This window comes from Chelonia mydas, chromosome 8, assembly GCF_015237465.2.
Source record: "Chelonia mydas isolate rCheMyd1 chromosome 8, rCheMyd1.pri.v2, whole genome shotgun sequence".
Classification (NCBI taxonomy): domain Eukaryota; kingdom Metazoa; phylum Chordata; order Testudines; family Cheloniidae; genus Chelonia; species Chelonia mydas.
The window spans coordinates 86,276,329-86,299,596 of NC_057854.1; the positions used below are offsets into that span (position 1 = coordinate 86,276,329).

Here is a 23,268-nt window from a genome sequence, read left to right on the forward strand (position 1 = left end):
GGCTTTGAGACACAGCATTTTCTCCATTGATGACACACTCACTCCAAAGAAATTCTGCAAGATGCAGCCAACAAAGGAACAGTTCATGTCCCACCTGCACCCTTCAGTTAAGGAGCAAGTCCCCTTTCCAAACATTATAGCAGCCAGAAGCAGTCAATATGAAAGAAAATCCCCCACCTCTCAGCTTTTCTCTGAATTTTGGGAGCAGAATCTTCCAAATACTGCATGTAGCAGAATGTTTGCATAAGTGACCAAGAACAAAATCCAAACTTAATTTAAAGGAAGTTTGGACTTAAATATTGGCCACTTGCTTGCCAGGGTGAAAGTACTCTTATGACTCTCAAAAGTCCTGCCAGCCTCCAAATCCAAATTTAAAATAATGATGTGCCCAGTCAGCTAAGCTCAGCGTTTGTATTTGATGCAAAGATCCAGAAGGCTATCTGAAGAATAAAGCTGTTACAGTTCATAACTGACAGACTTACTAGCAACCAGCCTCTGGGTAAAATGGCATTATTTGACACTGAATTCATGGAATTCTGTGCCACAGCTGACAAGACAGTTATGTTACATAATTAATAGTATTCTTGTTATTTAAACATTTGATGTTAATATTCCAGCTTTAATATTACTTTATCTCAGACCCTGAGCTGAAGTAATATTGTCTGTTAAAGCTTTGTTTTCCCAGAACTTGTTACTGTAATTTGTCACTATCAAAACTCCCATGTGAGATGCATTTAGCTCCTGCTTTCTTAGCACATGCAAAAGATGCAAAGAAAAGGTTTTTGTCCTCACTGTCTTCTACTCCAAACTTATTTCTGCTGGTGAATGATTTCAGATAGAAAAATTCAAGTTCTAGTTGTATCAATTTGCAGAATAGGTCCAATTCTCAGGAGGTCAGGGGGGCTAGTTAAGTTGCCCCACATTGCCCTGCTAAGGTACCTCACATCCTATGAGGAAAGACTGCATCTAAAGTTTTCAGATACCAAATGGATTCTTGACCTTTACTGAAGGGAGACAAAAGTGCCAATTCCAGGACTAGTTTCTATGAGGTCTCTTTCAACATTGATTCATTTCACCTAGGCCAAACAGCCTTCAGATTGTAACAGCTTTCAGTCAGCACCTTGGGCTGGAGGAAGGTCTACTAACAGTACTTGGGTCATATCATAGAATACTTTTGCAGCCAGAGATCTCAAAACACTTTACAAAGCAGTACATCATTATCATCACTATCCAGATGAGGAAACTGAGGTACAGAGAGGTGAAATGACTTGCCACGTAGGCAGGAGAGCTGGAAACAGAACCCAGGGCTCCTGTCTCCCAGGTCAGTGCCCTATTTGCTGACTCACTGTGTCTCTTTTAACTAACTGAACACCTAGCACTGGCTAAATGTTACCAACAGTATGGAGAGACTAGATCTCTGAATGTGGTCTGATCCAAGGCCTATTAAAAGTCAATGGAAAGACCCCCGTTACATTTAGAGGGCACTGGATCAGACTCACAGTGATGCAGATTTATAGTGTATCATAAAAGATAATTCCACAACAAACTAGTTCAGAAGCAAGAAGGATCCCTTCAGCCCCTATTTACACTGATGAATGCTAAGAAGTTTGACAGTATAGTGCACGCAAGGGTCACATCTGGGTATGGAAATCGTATGGTGGGCCATGAATGCTCACAAAACTGGGGGTTGGGGTGTGGGAGGGGGTGAGGGCTCCAGCTGGGCATGCAGGTTCTGCGGCAGGGCCAGAAATAAGGAGTTCAGGGTGCAGGAGGGGGCTCCAGGCTGGGCTATAGAGGAGTGTGTGGCTGGGGATGAGGGGTTGGGGGTGCAGGAGAATGTGCTCTGGGCTGAGACCGAGGGATTTGGAGGGCAATCAGGGCTGGAGCACAGGGTTGGGGTATGGGAGGGGGTCAGGCTCTGGTTGGTACTTACCTCAACCCCCTCTGGTTCCTACATGGAGACGCAGCCAGGCTGCTCCCATCAGCCACAGTTCCCAGCCAATGGGAGCTGTGGAGGTGGTGCTTGGGGCTGGGCCAGCGTGTGGAGCCCCCTGGCTGCCCCTATGTTTAGAAGCTGGAGGGGGGACATGCTGCTGCTTCCAGGAGTTGCGTGGAGCCCTCAACCATGCTCCCAGCTGGAACCCCAGAGCAGAGCAAGCCCTGGACCCTGCTCCCTAGCAGGAGCTCAAGAGCCGGATTAAAATGTATGAAGGGCTGGATGCGGCCCCTGGGCCATAGTTTGCCCACTCTTGGTATAGTGACTTTAAAGCAAATATGCAGGGAAGAGTAAAGCCTTTATTTTTAGTATCAGCTTCCACTCAATTTTTATTACTTTTAATTGTTTTGTTATTGTAGACTGAGAAACTACAGCTTGCTCTTACATTTCATATACAAAGTGTGAATGTTAATAACCCAAGAATAGTTTTTGCACAAAGGAGTTTGCTTCATTACACAGAACAAGTGTCAAGATCCAAAAGTTTATTAATTGCATTTTCCTTGTTCTTTTCATACAGTATAATTTTCAAATTTGCTAGCGCAACAGGGATCAAAATACAAACCTAAATCTGAGCTTCCTTTTTGTATACTGACAGTTTCTAGAACTAATTCAAGTTATACTAAAGGTATCAAACGGTTAGAAAATCACTTCCATTTAAAAAATTGTATTTTGGCATTCTTAAAAATCCAATTATTTGCCAATGGCAGTTTGATTACAGTCTGATAACGGGGTATCGTTGCAGAGATGCAGTCTGGTACTTCTGCTGTTTCATAATTGTTAAGCACTGTACAATCACCTGATGAAAGAGAAAACCGGATAAGCAATTAATCTTCCAGAAACTGTGAATACTAGAAGTTACATTATATTTAGAAACTCAGATAATGCTTTTGTTTTTATCTCTTTCATAGAACTGATGTTTAAAAATGATTAATTGTCAAAAACTAACATATGCACACGTAGAAGAAAAATAGAGCAATATTTTGCTGGGGGAAGAAAGAGGGAGAAATGTCCTTGGGAGCTCAACAGAATGTGTGGAGCAAACAGATGTCACTCTACTTTAGGCAACTGTGAAGAAAGATTATTAATTTGAAGTAACTAATGACAAAAGTGTACATTTTTGATTATTATACTATCTTGCCCTACCCCTTTTGTTTGACCAACACACATTTCCCTGGAGTGATAGACTGATCATCCAATCCAAATGTCATTACAACTCTGCACTACTGGTATTCCCAATTGCACAGAAGAACTGACTATCCTGCTCCTTGTCTCAAGACTTAATCTTTTAGAAAATAATTTTTCTTGGTCTCCCATGGATCAATACCTTGTCCAGTTTTTGTCTTGAAAAATATGATCCTTTCATTTGTTCAATATTAAAGTAAGGAAATTACAATTTCTATATTAGAATGTGATTGATTTTTCTAAATATACTGATTTCGAGAAACTCAGATCATGTTTGGCACAGTTTGATATAGAAAGACACTTTTCCCAAAGTTCACTACATATTTTTCTCTTGTTTATTGAAATTAAGGGTTTTTTTGTTCCTGCTTTAATAGTAAACACCCCACCACTAATAGAGCATATTACCACAGAAAGGCCTATTAGTCAGGCTTAGATGTGAGCACACATTTCTCCATTTAGGTGGATATCTGCAACTCAGAGTGAGAACTGGGGTAAGAGGCAACATGGTATAGTAAAAAGACTGCTCAGAATTGCAAGGAAAATGAACTTTGGTGTCCCAATGGAATTGCTTGGGAAGGCAGGTATGGATAGCTCCCTGATTACTGTGCATTTTTCTTTCCAAATTTAATTTCTAGACAGATGTATTTATGTGTGTCTGTGAGCTCAAATATGTGAAAGATACATCAGTCTCCCATAAACAGTTTCCACAAAATGCTAAAGAAAATATTAAAAATCACTTATATAGTACCATAAATATACATCAGTGGGACAAAATCCTTGCCCTAAAGAGCTTACTGTGTCAAAGTATAGAGAACACTAGGCTCTTAAAGAAATATTTATTAATAAATAAGACGACAAGACAGGGGACATGTATCCAGGAAATCTAGATAGTGAGGCGGCACAAAGGGAAGTAGAGGGTTTTAAGGAAAGATCTGAATAAGTGGATGCACAGCAGGTAAGACAGGAAGACCATTCCAAGAATAAGGGGCAAATTAGAAGCCAAGAGTAGAAGAAAGAAAAATGCAGCACAAGGAAAGAGGATTAGGAAGAATTTTTTTTTTTTAAATTCCTCAATCCCTAAAAAGTGGAGATGTAGGTGAAGACGAGATTATATAGGGCCTTAAAGGAAACGTCAAGGAGATTAAAGCCAATTAAGGAATTCAAGGCGGTTCCATGATCAAAGCAACCAGAATGGAAGAGGACTGCAACAGGAGCATTTTGGATAGACTGGCATGGAGAGAAAAGGTGAGAAGAACCTGAATGATTTATGTGGACATGTGCATTTAATGTAAGGAAAAAGCCTACCTTCCTAGAATTCTGTGGCAGTATTATGCCATCATCCCAGAGTCGAGCAGAGGAGTGAAATGCACTGCTTTCTTCGTCTAGCCTAGATAAGAGAGTATTTCAGAAGTTTTAAAACTCCAGAATAGGAAATTCACTTGACAAGTCAAAGCAGAGAAACAGAAGCAAAAGTAAATAGGGCACAAATCCTACTCTGGGATGCATGTGTGACGCTACCATAGAAATCAGTGGGTGTCCAGTATATATCTACAGACAGAATTTGATCCCTAAGTAATTCCACATGCAAAGGAAATATGCAAGGTAGAGCTGCTTTGGTTGGTGAGATATTTAGTAGGTGTGTTGGTCTGGAAGATAAAACTAAAAAAAAAAAAAATGAAATTAATTTAATCATAAACATAATTAAGGGGGTTATTTTCAATCCTTACTTGTCTTTTAGATGCTTTAACTCTGAGTCATCTCCTATGCAGTCATCATCCCTAGCTTGTGGGAATGTGGAAATATGTCTTGAATCCACAAGGGCAACTCTTGCATTAGGCCACAGGAACAGGAAGTTTGGATCAAATGACCTCCCACACTTAAAGAAAGAAAGTGAGACACACTATTCAATCTCCAGGAGCTTAAAATGAGCCATTCACATAGGATGATTCAATCAGGTCCCTGAAGAACAAAATTTAATGGTTTTTAAGGTGTGTTTTTAAGGTCTCCTTCGGCACATGATCCCTATCAGACTTAAACCAATTCTTTCAAGTCTTTATAGGGATCAATTAAAACACTTCAACATATTAAACGGAATTAATCACATTCCCTTCAATAATGTGCGACTTTAAAGGTATGAACCAAAATTACAAGTTTTAGCATGATCTGTGTTTGCTTAATTTTTCTGTTGCACTTTTTAAAATGTCTTTGTTTATATCCACATATAAAAAGGCATTAACAATATTTTTACATTTTTATATATATATAATTTCTGGCCTAAATAACTAATAGTGACTATTAACTTAGTTTGTTGAGCCTAACTGAAACAAATGCACGTATCCATGTTATAAACGTTAAAGTCATGCTAAAGGACCTGGCTCAAGGTGGTGTTGAACAACTTAAACTCTCATTGGGTTCAATGAGAGTTCAGGTCATTCAGCACCTTACAGGATGTGAGTTGACCGATCAGTGTGTAACTGTGTTTATACACATGCTTAACTTTAAGTGTCCAAGTAGTCCCCGCTGCCAATGATATTTTCTTATACTTCTAATTTCCAATTCACTAAGAAACATATGACCCTTGATCACTGAGACTAATAAACTTCAGCTGAGGAACAAGGGCAGCATTTGATCCTTAGTGTGAGCAGTTTCATGAATTAACTTTCAGAACGGACACCCAGCTTTCACAGATAGGGACCAAACTTACTAGAGTTACTTTATGAAGCAGCTCCTATTTTAAAATTACAATAATGAATGGAACTACACGTGTGTGCCAATGGCAGGCTAAACCAGATGGAAACCTGTGACAAGTCAAATATTACCCAACATATTAACCATACCATGGCATAACTTTCATTCCCGTAACAGCCACCAATTACAAGGGTTATCTTGGGCACAGCAGCACAAGCAACTGCAGCCATCATGGAGGCCTGTGCCTTTAATCTATTGGTGTGATCCTCTGCCTGAAATTAAAATACAGATGAAGACAGTTTAGTTCTTAAATATTTTTTCTAGATTCCCCTCATCCTAACCAAACTTATAAAGCATCTGAAGATTTCTTTGCATAAAATTCTAAGTGATCAATGTTTTCAGAACAAATAAATCAGGAAGAGCACAGCACAAAAGTGAGTAATATAGCATAGGCCATAAAACCATAAATCAGTGAAATAATTATAGCCTATGTTGGTAGTGGAGCACTGCTTTGCTACATAAGCCCTGGATCCTGCAGTGACTTTGTCTCTGTCTAGGCTAGTAAAGCTCAGATGCACTGCGGCTGTACCAGGCTTGATCCCAAATGCTAGGGGCATACAGGAAGAGTAGGGCTAGGAAAGAAATGGGTGCATAGAGAGAGGAGTTCTCTGCTCATAGAACCTAGGGCTAAACCTATCCCGATGCTCTCTGTGGCCTTGGACAAGTAACTTTTAACTCTCTGCCTTGGTTTCTCCATCTGTACAATAGAGATAATACTTCATTACCTCCTTGATAAGGCTGTTGTGAGAACTGACTAGTTAATGTTTTGAGATGAAAAGCACTGAGTGCTAACTTACTACGAGCAGTGAAGGCTGGACACCCTGCCACCCCAGGTTAATGGATAGCATTGCTAAAGCAAGAGAATGTGGATGAGTGTAATACTAGGGGGAAATGGTGACCCTAGAGTCTAGGTCTAAGCATGAAATGCCTAAGAACCTAGTTGGTTTTATCAGCAAAATGAGTAAGGTTGAAACAAAGATTGTGATTCTTAACAAAATGAATAGAGACTTTGTCAACGTGAAAAATGAGTCAGGACAAGAACTGGGAACTACATTCTCATTCTTGAATTACGGTGCCATACCTGTGAGAGACTTGTTGGCTCTGGTGCATGTGGAGCAGTATTCTGAAGAAACAGGATAGGAACGCATCGCTGACTACACAGCTGTACAAAGTGGCTGCCCTTTAGAGAAGCATCATGAGTCAGCTCACCGTTGTTAGCCACTATCCCAACTAGGTGTCTAACAAAACAAACATAGGAACACTTTCATTTTTGTAGATTGAGATTGGTAAGAGTGTTGCCTGTAGTAAACTAACAAAAATAATATTCGGCTTTACTAGCATCAGTCCTATAGGAGCAGCTTCAAGAGACACTCAAAATAATACACAAATTGCACTTGCACGCTGCCTTCATTCAAGCATCTCAAAGTGCTTTATTAACACTGAGTTTGCAACATCCCTGTGGAGCAGGGTAATGTCATACTTATTTAACAGATAAATAAACTTAGATGAAGTACAGAAATGTTAAGTGACCTCCTCAAAGTCACAGTGAGATAGTGGGCAGAGTTATGAATGCAACCCAGGAGTCCTGACTCTCTTCCTCATCACTTAGTGTGACATACAATGTGCGTCTAGTTAACATCCACTATCCCCTATTTACATTTGAAACCAAATATGTTTTTGAAAAGCTTTTTTATTTCTGAACAGTTTCTTTAAAAACAATGTTTATGTCAAACAAAACATGTCAAATTTGCCTCCTCTATAAAATGTCATTCAAAACCACACATTTTAATCAGGATCAACATTTGTGTTGGTTCTAAGGTTCAACTTTACAGAAGCCTGCCATGTATGTTTGTGCTTCCAAATAAACAAGATCACAAGGTAAGTATGCACTGAATGTATCTGATAACTTAACATGGTCTGTTTTAGCACATACTGAGCATTTAAGCACCAGATCACACAGAGTCTAACATAAAAGAGGTCAATCTTGGTGCTTTAACTGAAAGCCCTGTTTTCATGCAGCGCTGGTCGCTTTGGAAACGCTTGAAAATAGATTAGAAATTCATTTACTACCACTTTCTCCTTCCCCACATCCAACTTATATTGTTTAGTTAACAATGACTTGCTTCATTAAATGTCCTAAATGCTAGTCCAAAAATGCTGCTTAATGGGGTTAGGACTTTGGGGCTCTACATGGTTTAAAAAAAAAAAAAAAAGGAAGGGCAGGCTGGACCAGTTTGAATGGCAAAGCTTCAATTCCTGTTGCCAGAAAAAAGATCAGGCTGTGATTATTATTTCTTTCTAGTTTATTCATGAGCAAATCCTACTCAGATTCTGAAGGATAAACTGTGCAGCTAAAAGAAAAACAAACATGCTTTACAATGCATTCTGTACCTTCTGCAGTGATAATGGACATTCTGTAATATGTTATACACTCAACAGCTGCAAGTCTAAGCTTAAACTAGATTTCTAGTTTATTATGAAGATTACGCTTGTCAAAGCTGTGATTTGTTTAGAGCAGGGAGTCTGAATAAGAAATTCAACAGGACACACAAGGCCAGTAAATACTAGTAACTCTAAAGATGGCTGCTTATGAATGGTCTCAGCTTGACAAACTCTCAAACTGCTAATGGCAGCAAGCAAAATATACTTGCCCAATATACTCAGCTGTATAATTTGTCTTTTCAGCATAATGGAATGTGTGTCTCAAATATTCAGCTTGTCTCAGAGGAAAATCAATTAACCTGACTGTTAAGCAGAGTAGCATGCTATATTAATTTTAGCAAAATGATTTATCTTCTAGCACTGTTTAGTGATAAACTTAACATTTATTAAAGAGAAAGGGGCTATCAGGTTACTCTGACTCACAAAATGGGCCTAAAATATTTATTTTGATATTTTAAAGATTATGAGTGAATTCAGTGCTAGTAAAATGTGCCAGAGTACTTTATCCTCTAAGGCTGTTAATTTCTTATCCACTGAAGTGGCACGGTACAGGAACTGGCAATGCAAGGTCACTCACACTGCCTCACCTATATATACCTGAGCCCTGCTCTACGGGGCCACTTTGAGAGGTTCAGTGTCCAAGCCTTTTCATTGCTTAATGAATCTGCTGAGACTGTCAGCAAAGTACCAATTGGGATGTGGACACCTGTCCACCTAGACACTGGGCTGAATCACCAACTCATTTCATATAGGCCACAGACCAGCCATCATCTTGTAATGGCTCTCAGCCACTACTGACCTGGCCAAGTCTGAATTCAGAATCTAGAGGTAAAATGTTAGGCTAACTAGAGCTATCTTATTATCAATCGCTTGAACCATCCAGAACTCTAACTTAAAGTGTTTGTTTTTTAATTGGACATACTAAAAGACCTAATAATGATACAAAAGCTTCTTTACCAACAGAGTCTGAATTTTTTATAATATACTCTTGCAGTCTTACCCTTCCATATGGGCAAATCCCGTTACTAATGTTGTTCCATATTCAGCTTTGAATTCCTGGAACCTGCTTCCATCTATCAGACGGCTCAAAATCTACAAGGAAATTACTTGTTTTCATCAGAAACTTAAATCAAGATTGGATGTCTTTCTAAACTTACGCTCTGTCCAACCAGAAATTACAGCCAGTGCTATTCGGAAGCTCAGAGTAGATCATAATAGTCCTTCAGGCTTTAAAAATCTATTAAATCTAAAAATATGCAATGAGCATGAAAACAAACTTTTGTTAGTACTTGATTACCTGCTACCTGGAAACAAACTTTAAACTTGGCCTCTAAAAAGTGAGCAGTCATTCACATGACCAAAAACCCACATTTGCACAAGCAAAAAAAGGCTCTTTTGAGTGCAATTACCTGGTTTGTGTGCACAAGTAACACTGCACTAAACCACACGTGTGCATAAATTTTTCAGGTGTATTCTAAGAGGACCATTTTGAAATCAAGCCAAGACCCCTGAATTGTTAGAATTTATTGCTGGCAAAAGATGCTGGACTAATATCCCTGGAGACCAAAATCCTCTGTATATCCACAGACCACCTGTAACATGAGGAGTGACAGTCCAAGTTTCCACACACTGCCCCACTAATGTGTCTGATCTGGAGGGACCGCCAGAGGATGGGAGGGAGTCAGACTCCTTAATTCACTCATTCCTTGGCCTCTCAACTGAGACTACCAGCAAGGGTGCAAGTTAGTGTCAGTTGTAGGAGTGGTTTCTGTGATGTGTAGCTTTGTCTACTGGGAAATGGACAACAAGCATCAAAACCATTTTCCAACGATTTGCAGTTCCTTAAATCAGCCACAAAGATGCAAAGTGCATGGATTCTGAAGCACTCCAAGCTTCTACATGCCTAGGCATGTGGGAGGAGTAGTACTTCCAGAATCATTTGGTGCAGTTATTCTACTCTCTACAAAGCGTTTAACTTTTTGTTTTTTTACACATCCACGAGGAACCTTTGCCATTACACTCTGAAATATATTCAAGACAGAAAGAGGAGCTGACATAGCAGTCAGGTCCTTGGCAACAATAATATGCAACACTGAGTATTTCATAGATAATGAGGAGTCCTTGTGGCACCTTAGACACTAACAAATTTATTTGGGCATAAGCTTTCGTAGGCTAGAACTCACTTCATCAGATGCATGGAGTGGAAAATACAGGAGCAGGTAAAAATACATGAAAAGATGCAAACTGCCTTACCAAGTGGAAGGTTAGTCTAACAAGACAATTCAATTGACAGTAGGATACCAAGAGAAGAAAAATAACTTTTGAAGTGGTAATGAGAGTGACCCATTTCAGACAGTTGGCAAGAAGATGTGAGTTACAGTAGGGAGAAATTAGTATTGGGGAAATTAGGTTTTATAATGACCCAACCACTCCCAGTTTGCAAATTAATTCCAGTTCTACAGTTTCACCCTGGAGTCTGTTTTTGAAGTTATTTTGTTGAAGATTGCCACTTTTAGGTCTGTTATTGAGTGACCAGGGAGACTGAAGAGTTCTCCTACTGGTTTTTGATCCCTGATGTCAGATATGTGAGACAAGAATAAATGGACATAAATCTGACATACACCTGCTCCTGTATTTTCCACTCCATGTATCTGATGAAGTGGGTTCTAGCCCACAAAAGCTTATGCCCAAATAAATTTGTTAGTCTCTAAGATGCCACAAGAACTCCTCGTTGTTTTTGCTGATACAGACTAACACGGCTACCACTCTGAAACCTGAGTATTTCATGTGGAGGAATCATCCCAAAGGAATCCTCCAAAGAAAGGTAGCATGCTGTCTTTTAATATGCAGATATTGGATTAAGCAGACACCTAAAAATTGTGAATTACTGTAGCATTTGTCCTCCTTACCAGTTTTATATGTAGAGTATAGCTATAACCTCGTGGTGCAAGCCCCAGGAGCTCTTCAGCACTGTACAGAGGATCATCATACTCCAAAGTTTCCTCTGGTGGAAGTTCATAATTTAGCGTCAAGATAATATTTCTAACACATTCATACGCTTCCTTTTCTGAAGATGCAAAATGGTCAACACAGCCACTGACTCTGAAGGACAATGACATTTTAGAAATACATAATAAAAATGAAAGTTCAGGACATCAGACTACATTAATGAAAAATTAAGGACTGATGCTAAAGATTAAAGAGGAAAAAAATCACTTCTATCATTTGCACTGTGGATTTCCAGACTCACTGAGGACTTTGTGCATTTTTGTTCTTGCTTGAGGTGCAGATCTCTCACGTAAGTGAATGGAAGTGCTGTGCCTGGAACAACTGCAGTCTAAACAACAAAAGATCCACAGTGGAGAGGGGAGGAGAGAATTTCTCCCTTTACTACTTTGATGGTTAGCTATATTAAAGGAAAAAGCTTTTGTACTCATCTTCAATATATTTTGGATACAACATTTGAAATGATAAAGAGAAAAATAATTTTTGCAACTTCTTTACACCAGCAGCATTTCAGGACTGGAAATAAAGAAACCAACTTTTCATATACTGCACGGTCCCATTTATCTGAATGGCAAGGGGATACCCAAAACCTTCAGATTAATCTTTGCTCAATCACAGCATCCAACCCAGCAGGCTCTGGGGTACAGTTTCTGAGTCTGCCAAGCCCAGGGAGAAGTGGAGATGTCTACAATGCAGAGCACAGTGAAGACAGAACCCACCTTCCCTCCTATCTGGAGCTGCAAAAACATTCTTTTGGCAACAACAGCAATTTCTTACATGGAAAAATAATAAGGAAGTGTTTAGATACTTGAAACTGTCCTGCTAGATGCTCTAGTCCCTTCTGAGTTCAGCTCACATTTCCTCTCAGGGAGCAAGGATTACTAGTAGAGGCAGAAAAGCTGGCTCCTTGTTTCCAGCTGTTTTTACAAGCATCCAGCTTCTTTCTTGCAGTGAAATACTTTAATGCCTCCAAATTAGGTATGTATCTGGCCCCCATCACCATAGTATCTCAGTGCCTCACAAATTTTAAATGCATTTATCCTCACAACACCCCTGCAAGATGGAGAACTGAGGCACAGAGATTAACTGATTTGCACAAGATCACACAGGAAGTCTGTGGCAGAGCAGGGAAGTGAACCCTGGTTTCCCTAGTCCCGGGTTAGCAGCCTAACCACTGGACCATCCTTCCTCTCCGCTAATGTAAATAAATCAATAGCTTTCTTCCTCCTCAGATACTGGGTGAGGCTAAGTTGCAATTATGGGCCTGATCCTGGAGTTCTTATTGAATTCCTAATGAAGTCAGGTGTGTAAGATCTGAGGAGCAGGCCCTGAAATGGAGAGATTGTTTGAGCAGAAATAGTAAAATACGAAATTAAAAGAATTATAACAATACTTAGCTGTTATACACTTACGTTACATTATATGTTTGGTGGGTTCTTTTTAAATGAATGTATCTCTAGCACTATTGCACTCCCATGTATGTGCAAAAAGGCTCTTTAAAAAGTCACTTACGTATCATTTCTAATGTGTTTTCAAGACATACTTCCTATCTTTAGGATCAGACAGTGTGCTGTCACTGCAGACATCAGGCATATCTTTTGTTACTAAACATATTATTTGGGCCCCATTTTTTATAAACACTGTACCTACTTAGAGTGCATACTGGCTCCTCCTAGGTCCTCAGAAGAGATATCTTCTCCTGTGGCAGCTTTAACCAAAGGGGGTCCAGCAAGAAACATAGTACCGATTTTGTCTACTATCACAGTTTCCTCTGCCATGGTAGGAAGATAGGCACCCCCAGCTGTACAAGAACCACACACCACTGCCACCTGGGGGACAAAGCAAGACATTTGAGTAAGGAGAATGCTTGGACAGGGACCCTATTGTAATAATAGTAGTAGTAAGCTATTTTAGGGACTTTTGAGATTTATGATCTTTATGCACCAAACTAAACATCCCCCAAAACTTTCTAAACAAGTCTTTTATTTTAAAATTGTATTAAATTAGCTGGCTGCTAAATTCTAATGTAATGAAAGAACATTAAAAGGGAGCATTATTAGTTAGGTGATTAGCAATCACAAAACAAAAGCTTTTTCTCAAGTAATTTTAGGGACTGGTTTGGGACCAATCTTATTTAATCTTTTTATTACTGACCTCGGCACAAAATGTGGGAGTGTGCTAATAAAGTTTGCAGATGATACAAAGCTGGGAGATATTGCCAATTTAGAGAAGGACCGGGATATCATACAAGAGGATCTGGATGACTTTGTAAACTGGAGTAATAGTAATAGGATGAAATTTAATAGTGAGAAGTGTAAGGTCATGCATTTACGGATTAACAACAAGAATTTTAGTTATAAACTGGGGACGCATTAATTAGAAATAACGGAGGAGGAGAAGGACCTCGGAGTATTGGTTGACCACAGGATGACTATGAGTCACCAATGTGATATGGCCGTGAAAAAAGCTAATGCGATCTTGGGATGCATCAGGCGAGGTATTTCCAGTAGAGATAAGGAGGTGTTAGTACCGTTATACAAGGTACTGGTGACACCTCACCTGGAATACTGTGTGCAGTTCTGGTCTCCCACATTTAAGAAGGATGAATTCAAACTGGAACAGGTACAGAGAAGGGCTACTAGGATGATCCAAGGAATGGAAAACCTGTCTTATGAAAGGAGACTCAAGGAGCTTGGCTTGTTTAGCCTAACCAAAAGAAGGTTGAGGGGAGATATGATTGCTCTCTATAAATATATCAGAGGGATAAATATCAGAGAGGGAGAGGAATTACTGAAGCTCAGTACCAATGTGGACACAAGAACAAATGGATATAAACTGGCCATCAGGAAGTTTAGACTTGAAATTAGACGAAGGTTTCTAACCATCAGAGGAGTGAAGTTCTGGAACAGCCTTCCAAGGGAAGCAGTGGGGGCAAAAGACCTATCTGGCTTCAAGATTAAACTCTATAAATTTATGGAGGAGATGGTATGATAGGATAACATGATTTTGGCAATTAATTGATCTTTAACTATTCATGGTAAATAGGCCCAACGGTCTGTGATGGGATGGTAGACGGGGTGGGATCTGAGTTACAGAGAATTCTTTCCTGGGTATCTGGCAGGTGAATCTTGCCCACATGCTCAGGGTTCAGCTGATGGCCATATTTGCGGTCAGGAAGGAATTTTCCTCCAGGGCAGATTGGAAGACGCCCTGGGGGTTTTTCGCCTTCCTCTGCAGCATGGGGCACAGGTCACTTGCTGGAGGATTCTCTGCAGCTTGAAGTCTTTAAACCATGATTTGAGGACTCCAATAGCTTAGACATAGGTGAGAGGTTCATTGCAAGAGTAGGTGGTTGAGATTCTGTGGCCTGCATTGTGCAGGAAGTCAAACCAGATGATCATAATGGTTCCTTCTGACCTTAAAATCTATGAATATATGACTGTATCCTGGCCCAAGACCTTGTATTACCAATAATTTTTATATATTTTATTTTAAACATGTTCATTCATTATTCCCCAGTGGTAGATTTGTTTTTAACGGTAGAAGGTTAGGTGTGTGCACCAGGAAATACACAAAGAACAGGAGGTTCTAATGAGTGTAACACTGACTCTCTCTGCAATAGTAATGTTGCTGAATCTTACAGATTATGTGTAGGTTTGGCAGGATTTGATTAAACTGACAAATGTCAATAAATGTCAATTTCAGCTTACAATGAAATCAAGGGGAAAAAAATACTCATCTTCAACAATAAGGAGCACAGCCTCCTCCCACTCACCCCCCGCCCTCGTGCCTGCAGGGATCAGGTGTCACCAGCCTGTGGCTGCGCAGGAAGCACTCTGCAGCCCTGCTGTCAGCAACTTTTGGGGTCGGCAACTTTTATTTGGCATTAGTTATAAAAGTTAACGGGTGATACAAAATAATAATGTTCTTCAATTTAACTCTTAAAATATTAAGATTAATTTTTTTGCTTGATAAACAAATTAAAATCAGCAAAAAAGTGAGATTTTACTAAGCTGTTCTCCAAGAATGTTAGCATCATTATCATGATTTATTACTGGGAAATAATTTCCATCGTCTACAGTGATGGATTATGGCCAATCTGAGCCTCTTACTCCAATGGAAACCCTACACTTTGGGGCATTTCACTCTCTTGCCCATCCATGGTGCAAAGGGACTAGCTCTGCCACTTTAGATTTAAGTTCTCTTTCCTCAGTTTCCCCGTCTATAAAATAGAGATAATACCACCTCTTAATTTATTATTGTTTGCAAAGTACTTTAAACCCTCCAGATGGAAAAGGCTATAGAAATATGATTAATACAATAACGATAAATTTTAAGTTTTAGGCAGCCATCCTTGAAAGTCTCTTGGCACCTAAAAATGAATTGCGAGTCAGATGTTTCCCCATCATCTAGCTAACTAGGAAGAAGTTCCAGAACCCTATCTTTAAGAATAGGGCACCAGCTGTTTCCTTGGTGCAGAAAAGCCTTAACTACCTCCTACTAGTTGCCAAATCCTCTCAGCACTCCCTGTCCTTCACCTGCCATACTATTCACATACCCCACAAGCGCTTCCAACTCACTTACACACTCCCAGTGATTAGAATCCCAAGCCTTAATCTGCTGTCGACACCCAGATTTGGGTCCCCATATTTTGGTTGACCTAGGTCCCCTTTAGCCTTAGATCATCCCCACTAATCCATACTTAATCACCGCCACTTCCCTCAAGAACTTCATAGTTTAACTCTCAGCTTTGAAACAACTATGCCATCTATATACAGATCCAATATGACATTGTACCTGAGGGATTTTCATAGCAGACATTATTGCCTCATTGTAGAATATTCGGCCACCATGAGACTGGTCAGGAAAGAGTTCTGCCTAACAATGCAGAGAAAAGACAACATTTTTACCAGAGAGTTTCAACATTATTTTAAAAAGCCAACACTTTGCCTTTAGTTTTGACAAACATAAAAACAAACAAGTTGCACAGCATATCTGATTCATAGAGGACCACTGTTACAATAGAGAATAAAAAAGTATCTGAAAGTTATACATTATGATTGTATGTACTGCCCACCTGAAACTTAATTCAACAAAAATGACTAGGCCTTCTGTGCAGCACAAGGCAGAGAGAAGTCACAGATCTTGGTTCTGTGAAAGGGCAATCTATTCAAATTCAAGGACATCTGGGGCACAGAAGCCATTTCTCATTAGATACATGGGCACAGACTTAAAACCAGGGAATAGGAGATCTCATGTTCATTGTATATTTCTGAAATGAATTCAACAGAGTTTCTTTTTTGTCCTTTGTTTTCAATGCAATTTCTGGATTCAGAATTAAACTAGATGCGGCTTTAATCATACAGGGCTCCTGCTGACTCAGTAACTGGCTCAGTGATGGTTACCGTCTACAAAGCTTTGCTTTATGTTTCAGGTGGCGCAGCTTTAGCTTTTCAGCAGAAGTCATGTGTACTAAGAGTATTCATATTCTTTGCAGAAACCTGAATTCTATGCAGTGAAAATGACCTCTGCAAACCCTCTTCCTCATATTACAGCAAGGAGAAAAAAATAAAATGGAGACTAAGGGGCCTATTTATCATCAATTTTCTCTGCATTATTAATACAAACTTTATATTAAAAATACTTTGTCTTTGCAAAACTTTTTCATACTGAAAATACAAACTCAAACACACTGAAGACCCAGGGGATCTTCACTTGAGCTCCCAGTGTTTGCTGAGTCCACAATTTGTTTCCATGTAGACACTTGAGTTTCTAAATGTTGATCATGTTGGCTTCGCTTAGATGCAAGATCAGTCAGAATGACTTCGACTGTCCTGGATGTTAGAAACATCTCCTAGACTCTGATTTAATTGCAGAGTTCACGTAGAGTGTGATTTGGACAAAAGTTAAAGTCAGCCAGCCAAAAAAGCATAACAACGAGATTCACTTCTAAAAATTACAGGAAGTCCTCGGATTTACAACTGCGTCATTAGTCGAAACATCATAACTTGGAACCGAAATCCACTCCATTGCGGGACAGAGCATCATAAAGTCAAAACCAATTGTTGTAAGTTGAATCAGAGTGTCAATTCAGAAACGTCATAAGTCGAACTTCATAAAGTTGAGGACTGCCTGTAATCTGATGCAGATAAAAAATGGCTATTTTCATACAATGTGCCATTTCCATTATTACCTGTAGTGGTAGGAAGGCTCCCCCGCTGTCAACTAGATATACCGATAAAAGTTTGTTTTGAATTGCTATTTGTTGAGCTCTTAGCTGTTTCTTCACTGAAATGGGATAAATGGTCCCACCTTTAATTGTTGCGTCATTTGCCATAAAGACACACCAGATTCCACAGATCTTTCCAATTCCTGAAACAGAGCCCACAGACATTGATCAAGGGCTCTGTAATAACCCAAGTGTAGACATTTTGCAACAGTTCCATGCACTAAACAAGGAAGTCAACGTGCATGTTACTCTTTTCAGTAGTAGCAGCATGTCAGTAAGGCTTTCTACAGTATTTACCCCTATGCCAGTGAAGCCACAGATACTGTATGGAGAATACACCTCCTACTCTGTAGCATTACAATGTGAAGGCTAATGGCATTGTACAGATGAAAACAATGTGACCTGAAACATCTTTGCTACTGACATTACATGAAGAGCGAGCCCAGCTCTCCAGATGAGTTTGCAGGACAGGCAATTAGGGGGAAAAAAAATCTGTGTAAAAACTGAGAAAATCTGATAAAGAATCAGTGAGACAGTAAATATGGAACCTCATTATACCATTCTTCCAGCTGCTTTTCACCACAGAACTGCACTTTCAAATGCAACAAGGCAAATTATTTTATCAGAAGGCATTCACTAAGCCCTGAACTGATGATCCCCAAGCATTCATCTCATTTCACTCCCTTTTCATGTAAAAGAGTATGTGCTAGCTCACCACCCTTCCAAATGTGGGTCATTTAAGTTTTTACAGAAAAAATTCCCCAGTGGAGAGGCCCACATAATACCCTAAGTATAGGATGACTGGATCCTTTAAGGGGGAGCAGGGTCCAATGCACCTGTGACTAGTCAGCTGCCACACCACTAGACTTGAGAGAAGGCACCTGCAGCCTAGGGAGAGACAGAAAGGGCAGGTAAGAATTGCCTGAGAACAGATGGCAGGAACAACCTAAGGAAAAGCGGCTGAAGACCTGAAAGACAGCAATAACTTTTTTCTGCTTGTGATGTGTACTGAGGAGAACTGACTAGAGCTGGGAAATCCTGCCAACATATAGGAAAGCTTGTGCACAGGCCCCTAGGAACGAGGGTAAGAACCAGCTTAGTTGGTGTGAAAAGTGAGTGAAGCAATTCTTGGCGCACACAAGTGCATGACCTGGAGAGTGGAGACCTGGTACAGGGGCAAAAGGAACTATGACAGAGAGCCTAATGACTCTTAGGGGGTGAGCTGGGAACACTGACTTTTGAACAGGACTAAAGAGTTGCTACCTTGTTTTACTTCAGGGTTTTCAGAGGAACGGTTTTCACTATGAGGGGTCTCTGAGCTGTGGCACTTTACATGAATGAAAGGGTTTGAATTTGCCACTGAGAGATCCATGGGTGGATGGAGGGAAACCTGAGCGGGTTGTGTCTGTACTCATGAAGATGGCTATAAGTAGGGTGCCCGTGACAAGGTTTCCCTGTAACAGCACTAAACAAAGGGCTTGTGCACACAAGGGCTTGTGAGGGCCTCTGAATTGGGTGAATTTCACTGTAAGTGAATACTTATTTATAGAACATGAATATGTTCTGACACTTTTTGGATGGTCACAGCAGCAGCAAAGAGATGCCCGAGTTCAATAGTGATACACAGGCGTAATTGGTCATACATTCTGAATACCTACTGGAAAGAACCCAAATATCAAGTTGATAGTTTGAGAACAACTCACTAACGAAAGCCACAGTTCCTGTGTTAATCACTCAGTGGCTCAAGCTCCCTTAATTTGACTGGGCAGCCTCTAGTTAAAAGTCGGCAACTTTTATTTAGCATTAATTATAAAAGTTAACGGGTGATACAAAATAATAATGTTCTTCAATTTAACTCTTAAAATATTAAGATTAATTTTTTTGCTTGATAAACAAATTAAAATCAGCAAAAAAGTGAGATTTTACTAAGCTGTTCTCCAAGAATGTTAGCATCATTATCGTGATTTATTACTGGGAAATAATTTCCATCGTCTACAGTGATGGATTATGGCCAATCTGAGCCTCTTACTCCAATGGAAACCCTACACTTTGGGGCATTTCACTCTCTTGCCCATCCATGGTGCAAAGGGACTAGCTCTGCCACTTTAGATTTAAGTTCTCTTTCCTCAGTTTCCTCGTCTATAAAATAGAGATAATACCACCTCTTAATTTATTATTGTTTGCAAAGTACTTTAAACCCTCCAGATGCAAAAGGCTATAGAAATATGATTAATACAATAACGATAAATTTTAAGTTTTAGGCAGCCCATTACACCAACTATAGAGGCCACAAATCTTACCAGTGAGGCATCCAGCTGCAGGGACATCGCCGTATGGCAAATCAACGCCTGCAAAAGGGGACAGCTCAAGAAAAGTTTCATCATCGAGGAGCATTCTTAGGCGTTCACGAACAAGCAACTTCTTGTTCCTTTGAGTATGACGCAAGATTGCATTCTCTCCACCTCCTTTACTGACCTTGCAAAGCAACTCTGAATATCTGATTTCAAAAACAAAGCTTAATTTAATGAAAAATAGCTATAGTCTTTTCCTTGGTATTGAAATATACATGCAATGTTAAATGTTTTAAACTACTTATGGGATCAAATTATCAGCGGTATAGACAGCTCAATCTATGGAGAATTAATAAGTGACTGAGCAGTTACTGATTGTCACAGCTGAAGCATCTGATCCTGAGAGATGTCGAGCACTTGCTGATTAGAATTTTCACTGCAGAGCAGATATTGATTATCACAGTTTACCAGCCTTAATTCAGTTTTTGGCAAGCCTTACTTTTAGAGTTCTGCTACTCTAGAAAAAGGAACTATTCATTGGCTTCTTCCCTGGCTCCCCTCAACAAGTGCTGAAAACAGCTTATCCATTGGCACAGATAGGAAAAAAACTAATGTCCAACTCCATTGCAGAAAGAACGTTTTACACCAAGTGAACATTTCAGCATTGTACTTTCACAAAACTAAATCTGACTAGCCTAATTCTGTCAGAGAAGAACAGTGTAAATAAGAAACAGAATAAATGGTGAACAGTAAATTTGCTTTTTGAAATCATCTGTTTAAAAGTTAAGTAAAACTTTTTTAAAATATACATTTTCAACTGCAAGTGTCACTTTTAACCAAAAGCATTGTTTAACCAAACAATATACTGAATAATATACAGAATAATTCGTATTTCTACTGTGGTTTCCTGCAGGGTAAGTACCGCTGTGTATGTTAAAATGTCTCATGAGAAAAAGCAAAGAATTGTAAGTAACTATTTAAATACCACCACAAGGGGGCACCATATCTTTTACATAGTTTTGCTTACGGAGCATACGAGTAAAGACCTTTGAATTGTTGCCACATAATCCTTAAGGACAAATACATAAAATAAATGAATCACTTTCCTCCTTTTATGAGTGAATCACGACTAATTGAGATAACTGTCATCTACTATTTCACTGGAGTTTGAAAACGTATGAGTCACCACCACCACCTTTGCTTTCAAAACTAAACACGGCAAATTTTATGAAGTTCTACAAAATTACTTTTTAGTAATATATGCAAAATAATACAGCATGGCTAAATGTTTTAAATTTGGGTGCCTAACACTGGACACCTCAATTGATATTTAGGCAACTACGTAAGTGGGTTGACATTTGGAAACGCTGAGCAAACACCTTGCAAAGAGGTTGTGTCCATAAGCCCCAGCAAAAGAACCATTTACAATTTTCAGGTAGTAAAAAACCTGCTACAAATCTTAATGTCTAGATTCTTTTTTTAATTAGCTATCTATAGGCTACTACATGGATAGTCAAGTTTCTGTGCATACTAATGTTGCCAAACGATTACAAAAATGGCCAATTACCTTTGAATACATGCCTCACTATTCCTTAAGTTTTCTTCAAACACATGTTCACATACAGAAGGGATACGTCCATCTAAAACAGGGAAGGTTTTTGTATATTGTCCGTATCTTGCTTTGTTACTTACAAAACAATGGGGAAACATATTACATTTCAATGTGGGGACAGTCTTTTTCATAACCTGGCAGAGACTATTTTGTAGCGTCCATATTGTTTGTCTGTCTTTGCAGAAGTCCTTATAATTTCTTATGAATAAAGGAGTTAAGGTTTGGATTCTTGAAGACATGAAGCTAGGAAAGGGTCTCCAGAGTGAGCATGCAGTGATATTGTTCCACATGGCCCTAAGAATTAAAGAAGGAGAAATAGCTTTTTATTTCCAGAATTCAAATTCACAGATCTCTCGACTGAAAGGGTAAAAACTAACAGGCAGACCACATTACATGACACAAATTGTCAAATGCTGAGCCTTGAAAGTCTAAATTCAAGTTATTTTTGATCTATTTAACATTTACCAGTGAACTAAATGCTCACTGAATAGCAGACTATTTTTAGAATTACAGAGCATCCCTAGCTCCTAAAAACTACAGTTGAAACTGCAGGTGTTGGGCACCTCTGAAAATCAGGCTCCAATGATTTGCACGAATGATCTGTGGCAGAGCAGGCACCCCCCAAGTGACTGCAAACGTTCACTCCCAGGTGTGAAGCAGCCTTCAGTTATTCAGAAGTGGGTAGGTGTGAAAGCTACATTGTTTACACACCAGTAACCACAGGGTGCTAGCTAGTCCTGCTCCGCACTAGGGGCCTGCTTTTCTGGATGTCTTCTACATACTTTATTGCCTGTTCTGATCCTTCCCTGTGGAGCACCTGACACTAGCCCCTACCAGAGACAGGGCAGGGGGCTAGATGGACCATTGGTCTGACCCCCTACGGCCACTCCTATGTGGCTCCCACCCCACAGAGCTGAGGCCTTCACAACCCTGCCAGGCACTGGCTTAGCCCATTGCACAGCTAGGAGCTGCCCCACCACACAGGAAATCTGAGCAATGCAGGGAATTGAACCAGCCTGGATCAACCACCCCGCCCCCTTCTCCCGCCCGCACCCACGGCAGCTCTGCCGGGGGCCCAGCGCCCCCGGGAATCGGCCGCAGGAGAAGCCGGGCCTGAATTCAGGGCGCGGGAGCAGGCACGTCTCCGCGGCACCTGCTCTGCTCTCCCCCAATGGCGCAGAGCCTTCCCGGCGGGGAAGGAAGCCGAGGCGGGGCGGGGCCGGGCGCCGTGAGGGGGCGGCCGGAGAACGCACCGGGCGGGGTGGAGGGGAGCCCGCAGACCCTCTCGCGGGCCCCTGGGTCCAGCGGCGCAGCGAGCTCGGAGCCAGGCTCTGAGAGGCAGCAGGACCCGGCTATGCCCCGCCCCCAGCAAAGCTTCGCTCCGAGCGAAAGTCACAGAGTCCGGTCCGGGCGGGCCCTACCGCCCCGCCCCCGCCAGGCCCCGCCCCCGCTCGGAACTCCTGGAGTGAGGCCCCCGCCGGCCTGGGGCGCGGCCCCTCCCCCCGCCGCCTTCGGGGACTCGCGCCTGGGCCTCCTACCTCAGCAGCCCCAAACCGCTGCCCCAGAGAGCGACTCCGCCCGCGCTGCCCGCCCCGCCAGCGCCAGGGGAGAGCTGCTGGGCGAGCAGCCCGCTGAGTACCGCTCCGGGGCCTGCCCACGCCAGTCACTGCCAGGATCCCGCCCCCGTGTCTGCCCGCGGGGTCCTCCGAGGGTGGGGCCATATCTGGTCAGCTGTGGGGCATAGGCCCTGTACTTCTCCCAG

At 40.8% G+C, this 23,268-nt stretch overlaps 1 protein-coding gene across 5 annotated transcripts; it reads right to left on the reverse strand.

The window, feature by feature from the left end:
* Positions 1–2,463: 2,463 nt before the first annotated feature.
* LOC102929332 (methylcrotonoyl-CoA carboxylase beta chain, mitochondrial) lies at positions 2,464–23,181 on the reverse strand. Of its 5 annotated transcripts, none has more exons than XM_037906800.2 (13): positions 23,045–23,181; positions 21,462–21,800; positions 19,904–20,100; positions 17,568–17,746; positions 16,172–16,252; positions 13,025–13,203; positions 11,278–11,470; positions 9,369–9,460; positions 7,008–7,164; positions 6,016–6,138; positions 4,906–5,054; positions 4,484–4,565; positions 2,464–2,792 (listed from the first exon to the last, which is right to left on the reverse strand). In XM_037906800.2, the coding sequence occupies exons 2-13, from the start codon at positions 21,794–21,796 to the stop codon at positions 2,709–2,711; spliced, it is 1,851 nt and encodes a 616-aa protein (XP_037762728.1). In that variant the 5' UTR covers positions 21,797–21,800; positions 23,045–23,181; the 3' UTR covers positions 2,464–2,708. The 5 variants fall into 5 exon arrangements, with proteins under 5 accessions (XP_037762728.1, XP_043408550.1, XP_037762727.1 ...); XM_043552615.1 differs by lacking the exon at positions 23,045–23,181 and adding an exon at positions 22,560–22,976; XM_037906799.2 differs by lacking the exon at positions 23,045–23,181 and adding an exon at positions 22,760–22,944.
* Positions 23,182–23,268: the final 87 nt, after the last annotated feature.

Excerpts from the sequence above, each read along its gene's own strand:
- LOC102929332 (XM_037906800.2), bottom strand. The coding sequence starts at position 21,796 with ATGTGGAACAATATCACTGCATGCTCACTCTGGAGACCCTTTCCTAGC. Across the intron at positions 16,253-17,567 it reads GAGCCTTCCTACCACTACAG|GCAGAACTCTTTCCTGACCA; the intron begins GTAATAATGGAA and ends CTGCATTGTTAG. Across the intron at positions 11,471-13,024 it reads GGAGCCAGTATGCACTCTAA|AGTCAGTGGCTGTGTTGACC; the intron begins GTAGGTACAGTG and ends ATTGTCCTTCAG.